The 18,430-nt window shown below is 31.4% G+C and overlaps 1 protein-coding gene across 1 annotated transcript; it reads right to left on the bottom strand.

Annotated features, from left to right (window-relative positions):
- Positions 1-11,793: 11,793 nt before the first annotated feature.
- On the bottom strand, positions 11,794-13,603 carry LOC111379759. Its single transcript, XM_023003198.1, has 3 exons — positions 13,377-13,603; positions 12,969-13,270; positions 11,794-12,704 (listed from the first exon to the last, which is right to left on the bottom strand). The coding sequence occupies exons 2-3, from the start codon at positions 13,041-13,043 to the stop codon at positions 12,000-12,002; spliced, it is 780 nt and encodes a 259-aa protein (XP_022858966.1). The 5' UTR covers positions 13,044-13,270; positions 13,377-13,603; the 3' UTR covers positions 11,794-11,999.
- Positions 13,604-18,430: the final 4,827 nt, after the last annotated feature.

Genomic DNA, 18,430 nt, shown 5'->3' with positions numbered 1-18,430 from the left:
AAGCAAAAGAAAAGAAAGGATAAACATTGTAGCAGTATTTTCACAGAATATAAAAGGGAAAATAAATAAATAAAAGATACAGATGTTCCATTGATACGTCACAAAAAATATTCTAAAACTTAACGTTAATTAGTAGTTACCTTAACCGCAGAGATAATCTCTCTTTTGCAAAAAGATGGCACAAAGATATTGATTTGTGTCACATAAGGTGTAACACCTAATTTTTTCCTTCATAACTTAATTGGTCAGGACTTCTTGGAACATTTAGTAACTGAACTAATAGAGTTGTTAACATTAAAAGGAAATTGAAGTTTAATATTTTGATTGTAACATATTAAAAATTGATTTGACTGAGATTGCACACAAAATTCAGTGACCAAATCATCCTCCGATAAGATTTCCTCATAATATTTTCAACCTCGTATTTATCAAAGAAAATGAAAAATAGAAAATAGCATTGGCTGGATTTCAGATTTTCAAGGGTAATTTTCATCCATCGCTGAATATTTAGAAACAATTTCAATTCGGTCAAAAATTTTAAACTTGTCTCAGTTTAATAACTAGATATCAATTTAATTTCAAATTTATCACTCTTTTCACATTTTATCCCACTTGATCACATTTTAACACTTATAATGTTGCTTAATGTTTAGTTGACATGTCACACATAGAATACATAAAAATCTATTGCGGTATGGCCCAAATAAAAAATAATCAATAGGGAAAGAGAGCAAAACTAAAATTGAAGTTCAGTTATACAATAAAATTAAATTGAAATTATTAATCTAATTGAGACAAATTAAAGTCTAATAATTTCATTAAAATTTTGTTGAAAGCTTAGTGATCACATCAAAAGTGAAATTTGGCACGATCCCAAGCTAATCTAACTTAAATCCCCAATAGCCAATCATCTTTCTATTGGACATTTATATATAAGACAAGTCGAAAGTCATACTGTTTTTTCAATGCAAACTTGTATATTATTTAAGGATAATTATATTATCACTACAAATTTTACTTACTACACCACATTATATTCATACCACAATTAAAACATATTTTGAATAAATAGTAAATATAGCACATCAAATTTACAATTATAACCCTAATCCAATAAAAACTAGAAAGAATAATTATATGAAATTTGTATCATTTTACTCATGATTATTTAAGTAAATAAAATTTGTGGTGTGTCAATCATTGTTGTAGTGGTAACATTACTACTCATTATTTAACTTATATTTGAGTGTTAAAATTACAGCTGAGTGCTTAATTAATTATGATGTTTCATATGCAAAAATGGGTATTTATCCTTTATTGTTATAGAAAATGTGGTGTCACCAAAAAAGATTATAGCATAAATCCTTAAATTATAAAGTCCTCATTAGATAACGGGGAAAAAAACACCTTAAGCATCCTTGATGAATAAACTAAAATTACACTACAGCTAATAATATTGACAATAATCTTTCAAAACAAATATTGAAAAATGCCAATTTATTTGCTCTAATATTTCACGCACAAAACAAATATCTATCACAACTAACTACAAATATTAATCGATAGATTGGTTCATATAAAAGTTAAGTGACTTTCGTTATGACAAGATTAAATGTGGAGACATAATAACAAGATATACTTCTACGTTTTTTCTTCTCCCCTATGTGTATATATGATTTAATTAATGATAGGACAAAAATATTTAAAACTCTTAACAGGTTTAGAGTCATGTAATGAGTTTTGCACACCAAGATCTTAGATATAGTTTTCAAGTGTTACGTCTCTTAAATAGTTGTTGATTCTTTAAAATCACTAATATACTAACTATGATAAAGTTAACTCACGATTCAATTTAATACTAGATTTTTAGTAAATTTTGATTGAGTTCAAGTGATAAAAAATCAATCTCTTTAAAAGCTATTATTCATGACTAAATATTGAGTTTGGTCATAGAAAATGGATGATGAAAAATCAAATTTTAAATTAGTTGGACATATCTTTCAATGACCAAAAAATAGTTGTTAATTCTAAATTTTCTACAAACAAATGTAATTTGATCGTTGTGAGTGGATGCCAAATCAAAAATTTCCGCCAAAATATCTGTTCATATTCAATGAAAATGTATTTGGTTGTTAAAAACACTGAAGTTATAGTAAACATTCAATGAAAATGTCTAGCCATTGTATAGTAAAACAACAATTAATTCTATCTTATTGTTGAAAGTAAAGAAAAAATCGACAATCAAGGACTACTTTTGTAGCAGTCGTTAATGTTGACATTTCAATGATTGATTATTTTAATAGTTGAAAGTTAATGACAACCTAATTGTAAATTATAGTTTGATGCCAAAATAGTTTTTGATGTTGAACGACTATTATTACATAACCGTTTAAAAATTCTGATATTTCTCTCTCATTATTTAACTTATATATGAGTGTTAAAATTACAGTTGAGTGCTTAATTAATTTTGATGTTTCATATGCAAAAATAGGTATTTATCCTTTATCGTTGCAGAAGATGCAGTAACAACGAAAAAGACTATAGAATAAATCCTTAAATTAAAAATCTTCATTAAATAACGGGGGAAAAACCCTTAAACATCCTTAATGAATAAACTAAAATTACACTAATATCTATCAGTTAATAATATTGAAAGTAATCTTTCAAAACATATATTGAAAGAACCTAAATTATTCTCTCCAATGTTTCATGCATGAAACAAATTTCTCTCACAACTAACTACAAATATTAATTGATATATTGGCTCATATAAAAGTTAAGTGACTTAGCTGAGATTTCACTTAAAATTCAGTGACCAAATCATCCTCCAATAAGATTTTCTAGCAATATTTTCAACCTTGTATCTATCAAAGAATGAAAAATAGAGTATAGCATTGGCTCGACCTCGTATTGTCAATGGTAAATTTCATCCATCACTGTGACAATATATATTTATATATTTATTTATTTCCTTATGTTAGGTTTCCTATTATTCTAGGTTTCCTTGTAGTATATAACCTATTTTTATTTCATTGTAAAACCCTAGTTTTTTGTCGTTGCTTAATAGATTGTAGTTTTCTTTCTTCATTCTTCTTCTTCTTCTCTTCTCTTTTCTTATAGTTCATATTATTATCATGGTATCAGAGCAAATAATTGAATACTAAAGATAATTTGTTATTTCAAAGTTTTTGGTTGCAAATGCTTTATTTTGAATACTAAAGATAACTAGGGAAAATTTGACTCAAAATTCGATGTTGGTATTTTTCTAGAATATTCATCAACCAGCAAAGTTTATAGAGTATTTAATAAAAGAACTCTAGTCGTTGAAGAATCCGTACAAATGTCATCTGATGAAACTAACTCTCTTGATCGTGAGAAAGGTATTGATGATGATGGAGGATTGGAAAGTTCATTCAAACAAGTGAATATTCAAGATCAAAATCAAGGAATTCAAAATGAAAGTCAAGAAAATGAGCCAAATGATGAAGAAAGCAAAGAAAAATCAACCGAGGCTCAAAACAACTCTACGCTACCATAGATTTTGAAGAAACTTTTGCACCGATAGTAAGATAGAATCCATTTGTATGCTTCTTGCATTTGCTTGCTACAAAGGATTCACATTGTATCAAATGGATGTCAAAAGTACATTTTTAAATGGATATATTCAAGAAGAAGTTTTTGTTGAACAACTTCTCGCTTTCAAATATCACAAAAATCCAAATCATGTTTACAAACTTAGAAAAGCACTCTATGGCCTAAAACAAGCTCCTAGATCTTGGTATGAACGATTGAGTAAGTTTTTAATTTCAAATGGATTCTCTATTGGAAAGGCTGATTCCACACTTTTTGTGGAAAGTTATAAGAATGATGTGCTTATTGTTCAAATTTATGCGGATGATATTGTATTTGGTGCCACTAACATGTCTTTGTGCAAAGTTTTCTAAAAGTATGAGCAAGAAATTTGAAATGAACATAATGGGAGAATTAAAATTCTTTCTCGGGTTGCAAATTAAACAAACTTGTGATGGAATCTTCATAAATCAAAACAAGTATTTGCTAGACATCTCAAAAAGTTTGACATGGCTGGATTAAAACCAATGAACAGTCCCATGAGTTAAAAAGCTTGACAAAGATGACCAAGATACTCCTATTGATGTGACTAAATATCGAGGTATGATCGGATCTCTTCTTTATTTAACCACTACTAGATCCGATATTATGTTTAGTGTTTGCCTATGTGCTAGATTTCAATCTAATCCTAAGGAATCGCACCTTAAAGTTGTTAAAAGAATTTTTAGATATCTTAGTGGAACTAGAACCTTAGGTCTTTGGTATCCAAAAGGAACTCAGGTCGATCTACTTAGTTATTCGGATGTAGATTGGGTCGATAGTACAATTGATTGCAAGAGTACTAGCGGAACATGTCACTTCTTAGGCTTCCTACTAGTCTCATGGTTTGTAAGAAACAAAATTCCGTTGCATTATCCACAGCCAAAGCCGAATATATCTCAGCCGCTAGTTATTGTGCACAAGTGTTATGGATGAAACAAATACTTAGGGATTATCACTTGTCTTTTAATAACACTAGCGCTATAAATTTGTCTAAAAATCCTATATTCTACTCTCGAGCAAAGCACGTTGAAATTAGACATCTTTTTCTTAGAGATCATGCTCAAAGAGGTGATATTGCATTAGAATTTGTCAATACGAAAATCAATTGGCCGATATCTTCACTAAACATCTTGCTCTCGACCGGTTCACACACATTCGTAGAGGTTTAGGAATTATTGATGAATTCGAAGTACATAATTGATTTAAGTAATATGTGACTATATTTGTTCTTCTATTTAAAAAAAGGGTTCCGAACAAGTCAACCGAATGCATCAGACACATACCGGACGAATATAACGGATGATCGTATAATTCATCCGATTGGACAATATTTTTCTTCTGTTCTATGGAACAATTCGCTATATCATACCGAACATCTAGTACATTGTGGTTTTAGAATTTTAAAACGCGAATAGAGGCCATTCTATTCCCACTCTTTCCATCTTCTTCGCATTTCTCCCTCTCATCTCACTCGATTCTCACTACTTTAATGTTCCACTTCATCAATTGTACTCAAAATCCTTTAACCCACTTCTTCTACACCCTTTTCTTACTAAAAAATTTAAAATTTCTCTCTATTTCACTTTTTCCCCAATTTCGTGCCCTAGCTCCATTGTTTCAAAATTCCACATTTCACACAATGTCGAGAACAAAGCAAGCTGGAAGAGGACAAAGACAACGGAAAGACGGTCTCCATCACCTCCCTCCAATGAAGACACGAATTCCGAGCTTGAGTTGCCGATGAACCCATTTGAAAAATCTCTCATTCTTCTCGGTGAAAATGTTAATTTTGCAGATTTTACTATTAAAGCACATGCTTTTCATATTGAAGAATTCTTTGAGAAAAAGGGATGGGTTTCAGTTTGTTCATTAGAAGAAAAATGCTTACCCTCAACTCATAAAGACTTTTTACACAAAAATGGTTATCATACCACGATCAGATAGTATTTTCCATTTAATTAAAAATGTGAGGGTTATTGTTAATAAAAGCTCTTATTTGAGACCTTCTTAGGCTTGAACCATGTGGCACAAGTTTTTGTTTACAAAGCTCACCCATTTTTGGAAGGTTATAACTTAAGTTACGCTTGCCGTCGTGTGATGGGAAAAGATTTTGAAAATATTACAAAAATTAGTACAAATCAACTCATCTCACCTTGCAAAGTATTGCAAATTATCATTGCTAGCATTATTCTACCTAGGAAAGGGCATCGGGATGAGGTTAATTACTTTGACTTGTTTATTCTTAATTCATTTTTCGTTGGCCATAAGTTAGATTTCTCGACCATTGCTTTGGGCCTTATGAAACTTATCCACTCTTCCTATTGTACCAAAGCTCTACCCTATGAAATGCTTTTAGAAATTTTTTTCAAACACTTCAATGTCTCTCTTGATGGTGAAGCGGTTGTCAAACCTCGTCCTACCGATACAATCAATATTCAAACCCTCAAAAGTATGAAAATTTAAAAAATCAAGGCCAATGGGTGGCTTACACCAAAGGTTTTGACCCGCATCGAGTCCTTAACATTACCCTTTGAACAAGAAGAGGAAGCCGACGAAAATGTTCCATTACCTTTGAATCCACCGCCCATTCCGACCTTGAGTGCCCCTTCATCTTCTTCTCGTGAGTTCATTTTTACCGAGGATCAATATAATTTACTCAACGGGCGACTCGACTCACTCATGTCTTTAGTTGATGAGCTTAGTGGTCTTCTTCATCATGTTCAGTCACAATAGGCCGCAATAAAAGCTCAGTAGGATGCCATTCTTACATAGCAAGCAGCGATGCAGGTTCAGCAAAATGCATTCTATGCTCACTTTTACGCACATTTTCCTCCACCGCCTCCTTTGGAGCATTAGTTTTAGTCTTATTTATCTTATGAATATTTTTTTTGTAATCCCGAACTCTTTATGACTCTAGCTTTCTATGTTTTGATTATGAAATTATGAACTTATGTTTCTTCTCTTATTTGTCATTTTTTATTATGCCAAAAGGGGAAAATTATATGAGATGATATAATGCATGATAGGAATGCGTAAGTAAGGGGGAATACATGTGTAAAAGATAGTGGAAATTATTTCTTTACTTATCAAATTTCTATCATCTCTTGTTTGCCATAATCAAAAAAGGGAAAAATTGTTGACCTAAGGTTGACTTCTCGTTTTGATTATAACAAACAAATTATGTTTATTACTAACAATTGTATATAAGTGATTATAGAAGTTATGACAAACGTATACAAAATGATGCTTTTGGAGATTCCACAAAAATTAAACAAAGTAGAAGCCGAGCTACTCAACAAGTTAATGAGTACTTCATCAAGTCAAACAATAAAGAGACTAGAAGAAATTAGACTTAGACACTTTGATCTCAAATGTAAAGGTAAAAACACTTTAGTATTTGGCAACTACATCATTTGAAGCTAAAGAAAGTTTCTTCGCACAAAAACACAATTTTTTGCATAAATAATCTTTTCTAAGGTATGAATCTAATTATACACTTTAAGAAATGTCAATAATCTTAAAAAACAAGTTAGAAACATCCTTCATGAGATTACACCCTTTTAAAACATTAAAAGGAGGAAAGTATGGCAAGTTTGTCCAACAGTCTAGAAATTGAATGTTATGACTTCTGAACAAAAAAGGATTAGTTGAACGTCCAGTAAGCTAGAGGACATCTAGTAGCCTGGTTCAGTAAAACATAACTTTTTGACAATTTTGCTACTGTAAATATCAGATCAGTTTGCATTCAAGCATAAACCTTTGTGAGAATTAAAGTGAGATATTATTGATCTTAACTACTCAATCATTTCTCTATATTTATCTTTTCGATTTATTTATATTAGAAAAACTTTGGATTGACTCAACATTTGAAAATCATTTCATTCATCAAAGTTTTTCTTATCTAACACTTGAGCTTAAATTATTGCTATTTACTAAAGTGTTAGCCAATTTCTCTTATTATACTTAACTCTGAATATATCATTCATTACAAAAGAAGTCTCTATTTGTAAACTTTTTATTTTCAAACTTGTGGGTCGGGTAGAGGTCCCAAAAATCTCAACATTGTAAAAGGATCAATGCTCCTTAGTTGTAAGTCACCGGAAGTGTTGTAAAAAGGATTGATTGCACCATAAGTCAATCAATATAGTGAAAAAGGCCTTGCTTGTGGGGGAGAGTTTGGTAACGGGGGACGTGAATCATTGCATTGGATCGAACATCCATATCATATCATTTGACTTCTCTTCCCTTTTATTTATCATTGCTTTTATTTATTACTTATGATTTCATCTTAGTCTTTGCTCTTTTTCATATTTATGAATATTTGATTAATTGCTACACTTAAGTGAGTATTAGTTGTATACTTAGAATTATTTTTTGAAAAAGTTGCAATAACCAATTCACCCCCTTCTTGGTTAGCTAGTCTTGGACTTTCAGGTTTGTCATCGTAGAGTCACTTAGATATTTCTTCCTCATGAATTTTTTACCCGGGTTCTTCCAAACACATGTTGTCTAACTCAAATTCTTTAATGACTTGCGTCCCTCTAACCCATCCATGTCTATTTATAATTGCTGATGGTACAACATTACCTTTAGCAGGTGTTGGTTTTGTTAATGCACATAATTTATCACTTTCTGATGTCTATTATGTTCTAGCTCTTACTTTGAATATTATCTCTATTGGCCAACTGTGCGATTCTAGATACTTAGTTCAGTTTTCTTCTACTACTTGTCATGTGCAGGATCTTCAATCTCGAAAGTTGATTGGGATAGGCCATAGACAATGATGGTTATATGTTCTGGACAATCTAATTGCAGCCCTTCGTGTTGATTTGTCATCTTTTTCTTTGAATTCTCCCTCTTCTAGTTTTTATTGGTGGCATTCTCGATCTGGACATGTTTCCGCTAGTCGTTTGAAATTTTTAGTTTCTAAGGGTCAATTGGGAAATATACAAGCTCATGATATTTTTTATTGTAGTAGTTGCAAATTAGCAAAATTTCTACTTTACCTTTTCCTCGAAGTATTTCTCATTATATTGCACCATTTGATCTTATTCACTCTGATGTGTGGGGACTTGCTACTATTGCTACAAAAGGAGGGCCTTGATATCATATGTCCTTTCTTAATGATTATAGTTGTTATTGTAGAAACTGCTCGTTCACTTCTCTTGTCATCCAAAGTTCCCAGTGAATTTTGGGAAAAAGTAGCCCTTACTACTATTTCTATAATTAATAAGATTGCATCTTCCCACACTTCAGGTTTATCACCCTTTGAAATATTATACGGGCATCCTCCGAATCACTTTTCATTGAGAGTCTTTAGTTGTACTTGCTTTGTTCTTCGTCTTGAAGTCCAACGTAGTAAGTTGACATCTCGCTCTGCTATCTGTGTTTTCTTAAGTTATGGGCAAGTGAAAAAGGGTTATCGCTGTTTCAATCCCATAACTAATAAATTATATGTTTCTCGTCATGTCATGTTTTTTTAGCACATTCCATTACTCTCTATTTCTGGTAATACTCATGACGTGACTAAAACTGATCTCATTCATATTAATCCATTCTCTGATAATATAACCCGTCCACCTTCCCATATCTCATGTACCGTAGATTCTTCTTATCCTGTAGGTACACATGCTCTAGTTCATGACACCCCTCCTCCTTCTATGGATTCCCAAGCACCACCCGAGATTGTTGATTCAGCTCCAGATCCATCTCTTCCTCGATATCCTCAACGTATTCATAAGTCCACTCAGTTACCCGATTTTGCTTATTCTTGTTATTTCGAGTCCTTTTGTTGCTTTCTAGCCTCCATTCATAAGTTATCCGAACCATCTTCCTATAAATAAGCTATTTTAGATCCTCTTTAGCAATAGGATATGGCTGATGAACTCTCTGCTCTGCATAAGACAGACACTTGGAATTTGGTTGCATTGCCTTTGGGTAAAGATGCTATTGATTATCGTTGGGTTTATAAGATTAAAACCAAATCTAACGTTTTAGTTGAGTGCTACAAGGATAGAGTGGTTGCTAAAGGTTTTAATCAACAGTATGGTTTCGATTATAAGGATATTTTTGTTCCTGTTGCCAAGATGACCACTGTTCGTATACTTATTACAGTTGTATTTATTTGTCAGTGGAGCCTCTCTCAATTGGACGTAAAAAATGCCTTTTTAAATGGAAATTTTTAGGAGGAGGTTTACATGGTCCCTCCTTCTGGTCTTTCTCACTTTCCTGGATTTGTTTACAAGCTCAAGAAAGCACTTTATGACCTCAAACAAGCACCTCGTGCCTGGTTTGAGAATTTTTTCACTGTTATTACGTCTCTTGATTTTACATCGAGTCATCATGACAATGTTCTATTCTTATGCACTTCAGCTGGTCGCATTCTATTATTTCTATATACTGACGATATGATTATTACTGGTAATGATGTTGATAGAATTGCAAATTTGAAATCAGAATTGTCTTGTCGTTTTGAAATGAAGGACTTGGGTCCACTATCTTATTTGTTTATGTATTGAAGTTACTTCTTCTCCTAGAGGTTATCTTATCTCTTAGTCTAAGTATACTATGAATGTTATTGAGCGTGCCCGCCTTCCTGATACTAAAATTATTGATACTCTGACGGTGTACCATTGACTGATCCTACCTTGTATCGCACTATTGTTGGATGTTTCGTTTATATGACCATCACACGTCCTAACATTGCTTATGTTGTTCACATTGTTAGTCAATTTTTCTCAGCTCCTACTATAGTTCATTAGGCAACAGCTGTTCGTATTTTGCGTTATCATTATAGTATATGCTTTCAAAGTCTTTTGTTCCCATCGACCTCATCATTAGTTCTTTGTGCCTACTCTGATGCAGATTGGGCTAGCGACCCCATTGATCATAAGTCCACTACTGATTTTTGTATATTTTTGGGTGATTTTCTTATCTTTTGGAAAAGTAAGAGGTAAACTATTGTTTTCTGTTCTTCTACAGAGGCAGAGCATCGAGTTATGGCATCCACTATCACCGAGATTGTGCGGTTGCAATGGTTACTTGTAGGCATGGTTATTCCTCATTCTTCCCCAACTCCTATGTATTGTGATAATACTAGTGCTATTCAAATTTCTCACAACTCTGTGTTTCATGAATGCACAAAGTATATTGAGATTGATTGTCATTTGGTTCGTCATCATCTGCAGACTGGCACCATCTCCCTACCTTTTGTATCTTCATTATTCGAGCTTGTCGATTTTTTTCACTAAGACTCATCCGGTTCATCGTTTTCGCTTCTTACATGACAAATTCTCCCTACTTCTTGCTTTAGCATCATGAGTTTGAGGGAGGATGATAATATATATATTTATTTATTTGATATTTATTTATTTATTTCCTTATGTTAGCTTTCCTATTTTTCAAGGTTTCCTTGCAGCATAAAACCTATTTTTATTTCATTGTAAAACCCTAGTTTTTTTTTTTTTTTTTTTTTTTTTTTTTTTTTTTTTTTTTTTTTTTTTTTTTTTTTTGCTTAATAGGTTGAGGTTTTGTTTCTTCATTCTTCTTCTTCTCTTCTCTTTTCTTCTCTTGAATTGATTCAATACAATTGTTTGAGATAGTTCGTATTATTATCAACATTTAGCAAAAATTTTGGTTCTATCATAAAAAAAATAATAATAAATTAATTTGACTCAATTTAATGAGTGAATATAAATTTTTATCTCAATTTGGTCACTTAATATCAAGACTATGATAATGTCTTTAGATCAAAATTCATTCCTTTTCTTGTCTTTCTATTTTAACACTTACAATGTTGATTTATGGTTAGTTGACATGTCACTCATAGATTATATAAATATCTATTACGGTATGGCCTAATTAAAATAGTTTAATCAATTTGGGATACAACAAAGTAATAATTTAATTGAGACAAATTAAATTCTAAAATTTTATCAAAATTTTGTTGAAGGATTAGTGATCACAAATAAAAATCACCCCATCACGACCCCTAGCTGGTCTAACTTCAAAACCCAATAAATAATCATTCTTCTACTCGATGAATAAACTAAAATTACACTAATATCCATTAGTTAATAATATTGAAAATAATCTTTCAAAACAAATATTGAAAAATGCCAAATTGCTCACTTTAATGTTTGCATGCAAGGAACAATTTTCTATCTCAACTAACTACAAACATTAATCGATGGAATGGCTCAGATAAAAGTACACCATCCAGCAATTGAACAATTTGATGTGATATTTAATATTTCCGCAAAATTACATGATCAACAGTTTAAATTCTTAGAAAAATTGCAAAAAATGGCATTCTTCTCTTGATCGAAGATTTTCACATTCTGTCCTCAAGTGCAGATCCAGCAACTTGGCAACCAAATTTACTCACGTCATTCGATTGGAGGAGAAGGTAAATAAAAGTCCGCAGTGGAAGCTGCAAAATTACTTGTACTCGAGCCACCCACAACGCGATGTGTTTGTGTAATTGATTGACCAGGTGGAATTGGCGACGACTCTAATTGGGCATTGGACGAATCGCCCAAAAGAGAATCCATTATATTATCATCCAATGGCTGTAGAAAACCAAATAGAGACGAAAAATATGGAGTCGTGATATCCAAGAAATCACCATAATCACCATTAATGTGTGTAATAGGTTGATACTGATCAGTGCTTTGAACACTAGTCTCAGGTGGAATCAAAGGATTATACTGATCATTGCTTTGAATACCAGTCTCAGGTGGAATCGAAGGATAATACTGATCACCAGGAATGTGCGCAAGAGGTTGAGGGAATTGAAGAATATTACTTTGCAATTGCATTGCCACTTCTCCATGCGTGTACGTAACAGGTTCATGGACCAACTGATATTGATCGTTTATGCTTGCTTGCGGGTCGGAAAGATAAGCACCATGCAAGGACGACTGATCAAAGGCCAGTGCAGGATTGTGATGATGATAAAACGATGCTGCTGCCAAATTTGCATCGGGGACATCAGTTTCTTGAATTAGGATCATGTTTCTTTGCGTGTCTTGCTCTACGTTTTTGCTCGATTTTGATGTTCTATAGTAAATTCTATATACGCACTTATCCAACTGCAAAAATATGAAACAAATTCGTGTTACAAAAATATCAAAATTTATGAATTGTTTGATGGGTTTAAAAAATAAATAAAAAAGAGAAAAAACCATCAAGAATCATTGGTTAAAATTTCAATTCGTATATATATATATATATATATATATATCACCATCAATTTTCAATTAAAGAACCCTATATGGGCTTTCAAGCAATTATTCAAACAACAATAATAGACGAACGGAATTAATTAACTAAAGAATCTGAAAGCTTTTACATACCGTCTTGTCATCTGGAATTGCATTTGCAGAATAACATGCGACGTCCTTCATTTGATGAATCGTAAACTCATGCATTATCCAGTTAGTCTTTGTTCCTTTATTGTTATTATCAGATTTTCTTTCATAATAGACAAGCACCTTTTTCCGTCCAACTTCTTGGCCTTTACTTTGTACAATGATGTCGCCCCCTGTGGCTTTCCAGTAACCATCAGCGGCAGTCCGGTCCGGCCTACTACCTTTATGATACTTCCTAGTTCTAGAAGTAAAAAAGTAGCATTCACGTGTTCCACTCGTCACGCTTTCTGATAATCACATTAATAAATTCCAAAGAATGTAAATATAAAAGATAACTGAGGAAGATAATATAAAAATAACCACCAAGAAACATCAAGAAATAAAGAAACTTACGGCAAAGATTGCTGGGATGGTACTTGTAGAGATCAACATCTTTTATGGCATCATCGATATATGTTTATTCAGAATTTTGAGGTTCAAGTAGTGTAACAGCTCCTTCTCTGTCGGCATGAAACGGTAACCAGGCGGGATAGTTTCTTCAACATGAAAATTAGAACTTTCTTGTGCGGCCATGGCAACGTGTTTGCCTTTGTCAATTGTTTCTGGATGTATGGATGTTGTATTGATCATGAGTATTATTTAGAGTAGTTATGTAGACAGATGGATAGAGTTAGAAGAGGATTAAAATTCTAATAGATTTAGGTCCTTAAAGTATCTCCACGTGTCAGTCATTCATCTCTTTTCAATTATGTGCATAACTTGCTTACTAGTTTACTCGTTAAAAGAGGAATAAAATTCTGATATTTCTCACTCGTTTACTAGTTTTTATTATTAATTTGTTTCCTAATTACATTGATTTCCTTTCTCTATGACAAGATTAAATGTGGAGACATAATACCACCTTATACTTCAACGTTTTTTCTTCTCCCCCGTGTGTATATATGATTTAATTAATGATAGGAGAAAACTATTTAGAACTAACATGTTTAAAGTTATCTAATGAGTTCTGCACACCAAGTGTTATGTTTCTTAACTGGTTGATGATTCTTTAATGTCACTAATTTACTAACTATGATAAAGTTAATACTAGATTTTTAGTAAATTTTGAATGAGTTCAAGTGATAAAAATCATTTTATCTTTCAAAACTGTTATTCACGACCAAATATTGAGTTTGGTCATAGAAAATAGATGATGAAAAATCAAATTTCAAAGTAGTTGGACATATCTTGCAATGACCAAAAAATAGTAGTTAATTCTAAATTTTGTAATTTGATCATTGTGAGTGGATGCCAAATCAAAAATTCCCGCCAAAATATCTGTTCTTATTCAATGATAATGTAATTGGTTGTTAAATGCACTAAAGTTATAGTAAACATTCAACGACCATGTGTGGCCACTAATAGAGTAAAACAGCAATTAATTCTATCTTACTATTGAAACTAAAGAAAAAATCAATATTCAAGGACTACTTTCGTAATAGTCGTTAACGTTGACATTTTAACGATTGATTATTTTAATCTATTAAAGTTAATGACAACCTAATTGCAAATTATCATTTGACTTTTGACGTTTAACGACTACTATTACATAACCTTTGATGGTGAAATTGTAAAAAGTATTTTAAAAAATTTCAAGTCGACTATGCCCTTCCGTAACTATTTATTTTGGTTGCTCTATCTCATTTAAATAAATAAATAAATAAATAAGTAAATGAGGGGGTGCTCTGAACCCACCCTGCTCCAAACTTAACCGTGGCACAAGGAAAATATGAAAGAAAATCCTTGATTGGACAGTACAAAGAATGGTCGAGAATGGCACTAAATCCAACTCATTGCTAATAAGAGTGAATAAGGCTATATTGACAGGGCTAATTCACCATCTTTACAATATCCATTTTGTTGAAATTTCATGTTTAACAATGAAAGCAAGTAATGTTTAGCACACAATTTGAAAGAGCTAGTTTATAAATAATGTTCAGCATCCATTTCGTGTAGTTCTTACTGCTATTAAAATAAATGAGGTGCGTGCTCGAAAGGCAGGATGAATATATAATATCGCTTTTATTGTCCATTTAATTAATTAATTAATTGATATTAATATTTTTTAAGTAAAATTCAATTTTAAATTTAAAAAAAAAATAACAAGATTTAGAGCGAGATCGAGAAATTTGAGCGAAACTAATAAGTGTTATTCTAAAATTATTTGAGTCATCAAAAGTTGACGTTTTGGAGTGCTTTTATAGAATTTATAATCACCTTTGTTTGTATGTGGATTCATTTTGGAGAAACCCCATGTTAGATCATTTGAAAATGAGCAAAAATTAGATAAAAATGTCTTAGATTGAGCATATTATAGATGATGAAGACCAAAGCATCAAAATTGGAAATATAGAGAACTTGAAATGAAATAAAAATAATAATAACAAATAAAATTGTACATACGAAATAGTGAAGACGAGGACCAAATTAAAAATAAAGAAAAACATGTGATTTATTCCCTTTTAATTTATTTTCCTTATCCATGTCAAATTTTCTAGGATTGTACTACATGTATATAACAATTTATGTAATGGTTCACCAACAGATGGTGTGGCAGCATTTAATTGGATCAAAATCTTATCAATCAAATAATTTCCCTATTTACATTTTAATACTTCATCATTATGTAAGTAGTAATGTACAAGAAGCATTTTCCAATTCCTTAATTATGAATAATATTATTTACAGTCCCTCGTATCACAGTCATCCTCCATTTTTGCGTGCACCAAATTTTGTGAGCTCTCTATGATCCACATAATGCTGATGATGTAAGATATTGTACGAATTGAAGAGAAGTCTATATTTCATTTTTTGTTTAGTCTACACGCCTTTTGTGGACGTTGCTTTGGCCAGCGAAAATAATTGATGATCGAGACTTGTTGGAGAAAACTCAATTATTCCGTTTGAAGAATTATATTTTGCTCTTTAGTGTATCAACTTCTCTCTTGTTAGTCCTAAAAAATAATTATAGTAAAAAGATCAAAAGTATACACGACGGAGAACAAATGGTAGCAGAAGTTAGAGCTTTTGGATGTCGTGTAGGGCCGTTGGATCTCTTAAAGATAAAAATGCAATAATTCATACATCAAAAGATCCAAAGATTCATACAATTGTCGTGAATATACACGACGGAGAACAAATGGTAGTAGAAGTTAGAGCTTTTGGATGTCGTGTAGGGCCGTTGGATCTCTTTCTATGTGGTTGTAGAATTTCAAATCCTTGTGCAATTTTTATTGTAACTATAGGGTAAAATAATAGAGTGATGATAATATATTCACGACAATTGTATGAATCTTTGGATCTTTTGATGTATGAATTATTGCATTTTTATCTTTAAATAGGACTTATTTATTTTTGTGGTGTATCGATGATGGTGATAGAATTAACTATAAATATATATAAGTTAATAATAGATGTGATATTTATGTCATTTTACTCATGATTATTTAAGTAAATAAAAAAAATTATAGTGTGTCAAACACTTATTGTGGTGGTAACATAACCACTAATTATTTAACTTATATTTGAGTGTTAAAATTACAGCTGAGTGCTTAATTAATTTTGATGTTTCATATGCAAAAATGGGTATTTATCCTTTATTGTTGCAGAAGATGCAGTGTCACCTTGAAGGACTATAGAATAAAACCTTAACTTATAAAATTTTCATTAGATAAAGAGGGAAAAAACCCTTAAACATCCTTGATGAATAAACTAAAATTACACTAATATCCATCATCAAATCATATTGAAAATAATCTTTCAAAACAAATATTGAAAGATGCTAAATTATTCACTCTAATGTTTCATGCATGAAACAAATTTCTCTCACAACTACAAATATTAGTCGATATATTGGCTCATATAAAAGTTAAGTGACTTAACTGAGATTTCACTTAAAATTCAGTGACCAAATCATCCTCCAATATGATTTTCTAGCAATATTTTCAACCTCGTATCTATCAAAGAATGAAAAATAGAATATAGCATTGGCTCAACCTCGTATTGTCAATGGTAAATTTCATCCATCACTGAACATTTGGTAAAAATTTTGATTCTGTCCAAAAAAAAAAAATAATAATAATAATAATAATAAATAAATAAATAAATAAAAATTGATTTGACTCAATTCAATGAGTGAATATCAATTTATTCTAGTGTTATCACATTTTATCTCAATTTGATCACTTAATATCAAGACTATGATAATGTCTTTAGATCAAAAGTCATTCTTTTTCTTTTCTTTCTATTTTAACACTTACAGTGTTGCTTTATGATTAGTTGAGATGTCACTCATAGATTATATAAAGATTTATCGCGGTATGGCCTAATTAAAATATTTTAATCAATCAGGGATATAACAAAGTAAGAGAGGGAAAACTAAAATTGAAGATTAACGACACGATAAAACTAAATTGAAGCTAATAATTTAATTGAGACAAATTAAATTCTAAAATTTCTTTAAAATTTTGTTGAAGGATTAGTGATCACAAATATAAATCACTCCATCACGACCCTTGTCGGTCGGCATGAATTGGTAATGAAGCGGAATTTTTTCTTCAACGTGAAAAGTAGAACCTTCTTGTGCGGCAATGACAACGTGTTTGCCTTTGTCCATTGTTTCTGGAAGTAATAGTAGAACTAAATGTAGGGATATTGTACTGATTATGAGTATATATGGAATGAGTTAGAAGAGGATTACTATTCTGATAGAGTTAGGTCATTACACTTTCCATGCACAATCTTTGTCTATCATTCATCTATTTTCAAATTTTACGTCTCTTAACTAATTGGTGATACTTTATTATTTTTAATTTACTAATTAGTGATTCAGTTAACATATGATTCAACTTAATATTAGAGTTTTAGTAAATTTTAATAAAATATCGTATGGTAAAATTTAATTAATGAGTTAACTAAATTAAATAGGTAACTAATTTGTTTTTGAGATCAATATATAAAACTTCATATCATCTATACATTAATCCATTTTGTTTAAATAGGATTTAAATCGCACGTTTTTCTCATGTTAACTACCAATAATTTTTAGCATCAAGGCAACCGTGAAACTAGTTTTGACATGGTTTGATTGGATGATAACATTTATTAACCGTGAAACTAGTTTACATAATGGGCAATGACACTAGGGCCAAATTAATGCATAGATCGTATGTAGCTTTTTATATTGTTCTCATGAACATTCTAGGTATTAAAATTTTATATTTAATTAGGGATGACAAAAAAAATCCGTCAAACCCAATATTCGTGAAGCCAGCTCTGAACTGGACGAGAATTACTCACTTAATCAGGTATTTGGGTCAGGGACAAGGTGGGAGACTTCACCCCAGGGCAGAGCACGGTTACTAAGGGCTTCGTCTCATCCTGTTTAATCTTTTTTTTTTCAAGAATTC

This window comes from Olea europaea, unplaced genomic scaffold (genome assembly GCF_002742605.1).
Source record: "Olea europaea var. sylvestris unplaced genomic scaffold, O_europaea_v1 scaffold203, whole genome shotgun sequence".
In the NCBI taxonomy this organism is placed as follows: domain Eukaryota; kingdom Viridiplantae; phylum Streptophyta; class Magnoliopsida; order Lamiales; family Oleaceae; genus Olea; species Olea europaea.
This window is presented reverse-complemented; position numbering and strand designations above follow the sequence as displayed.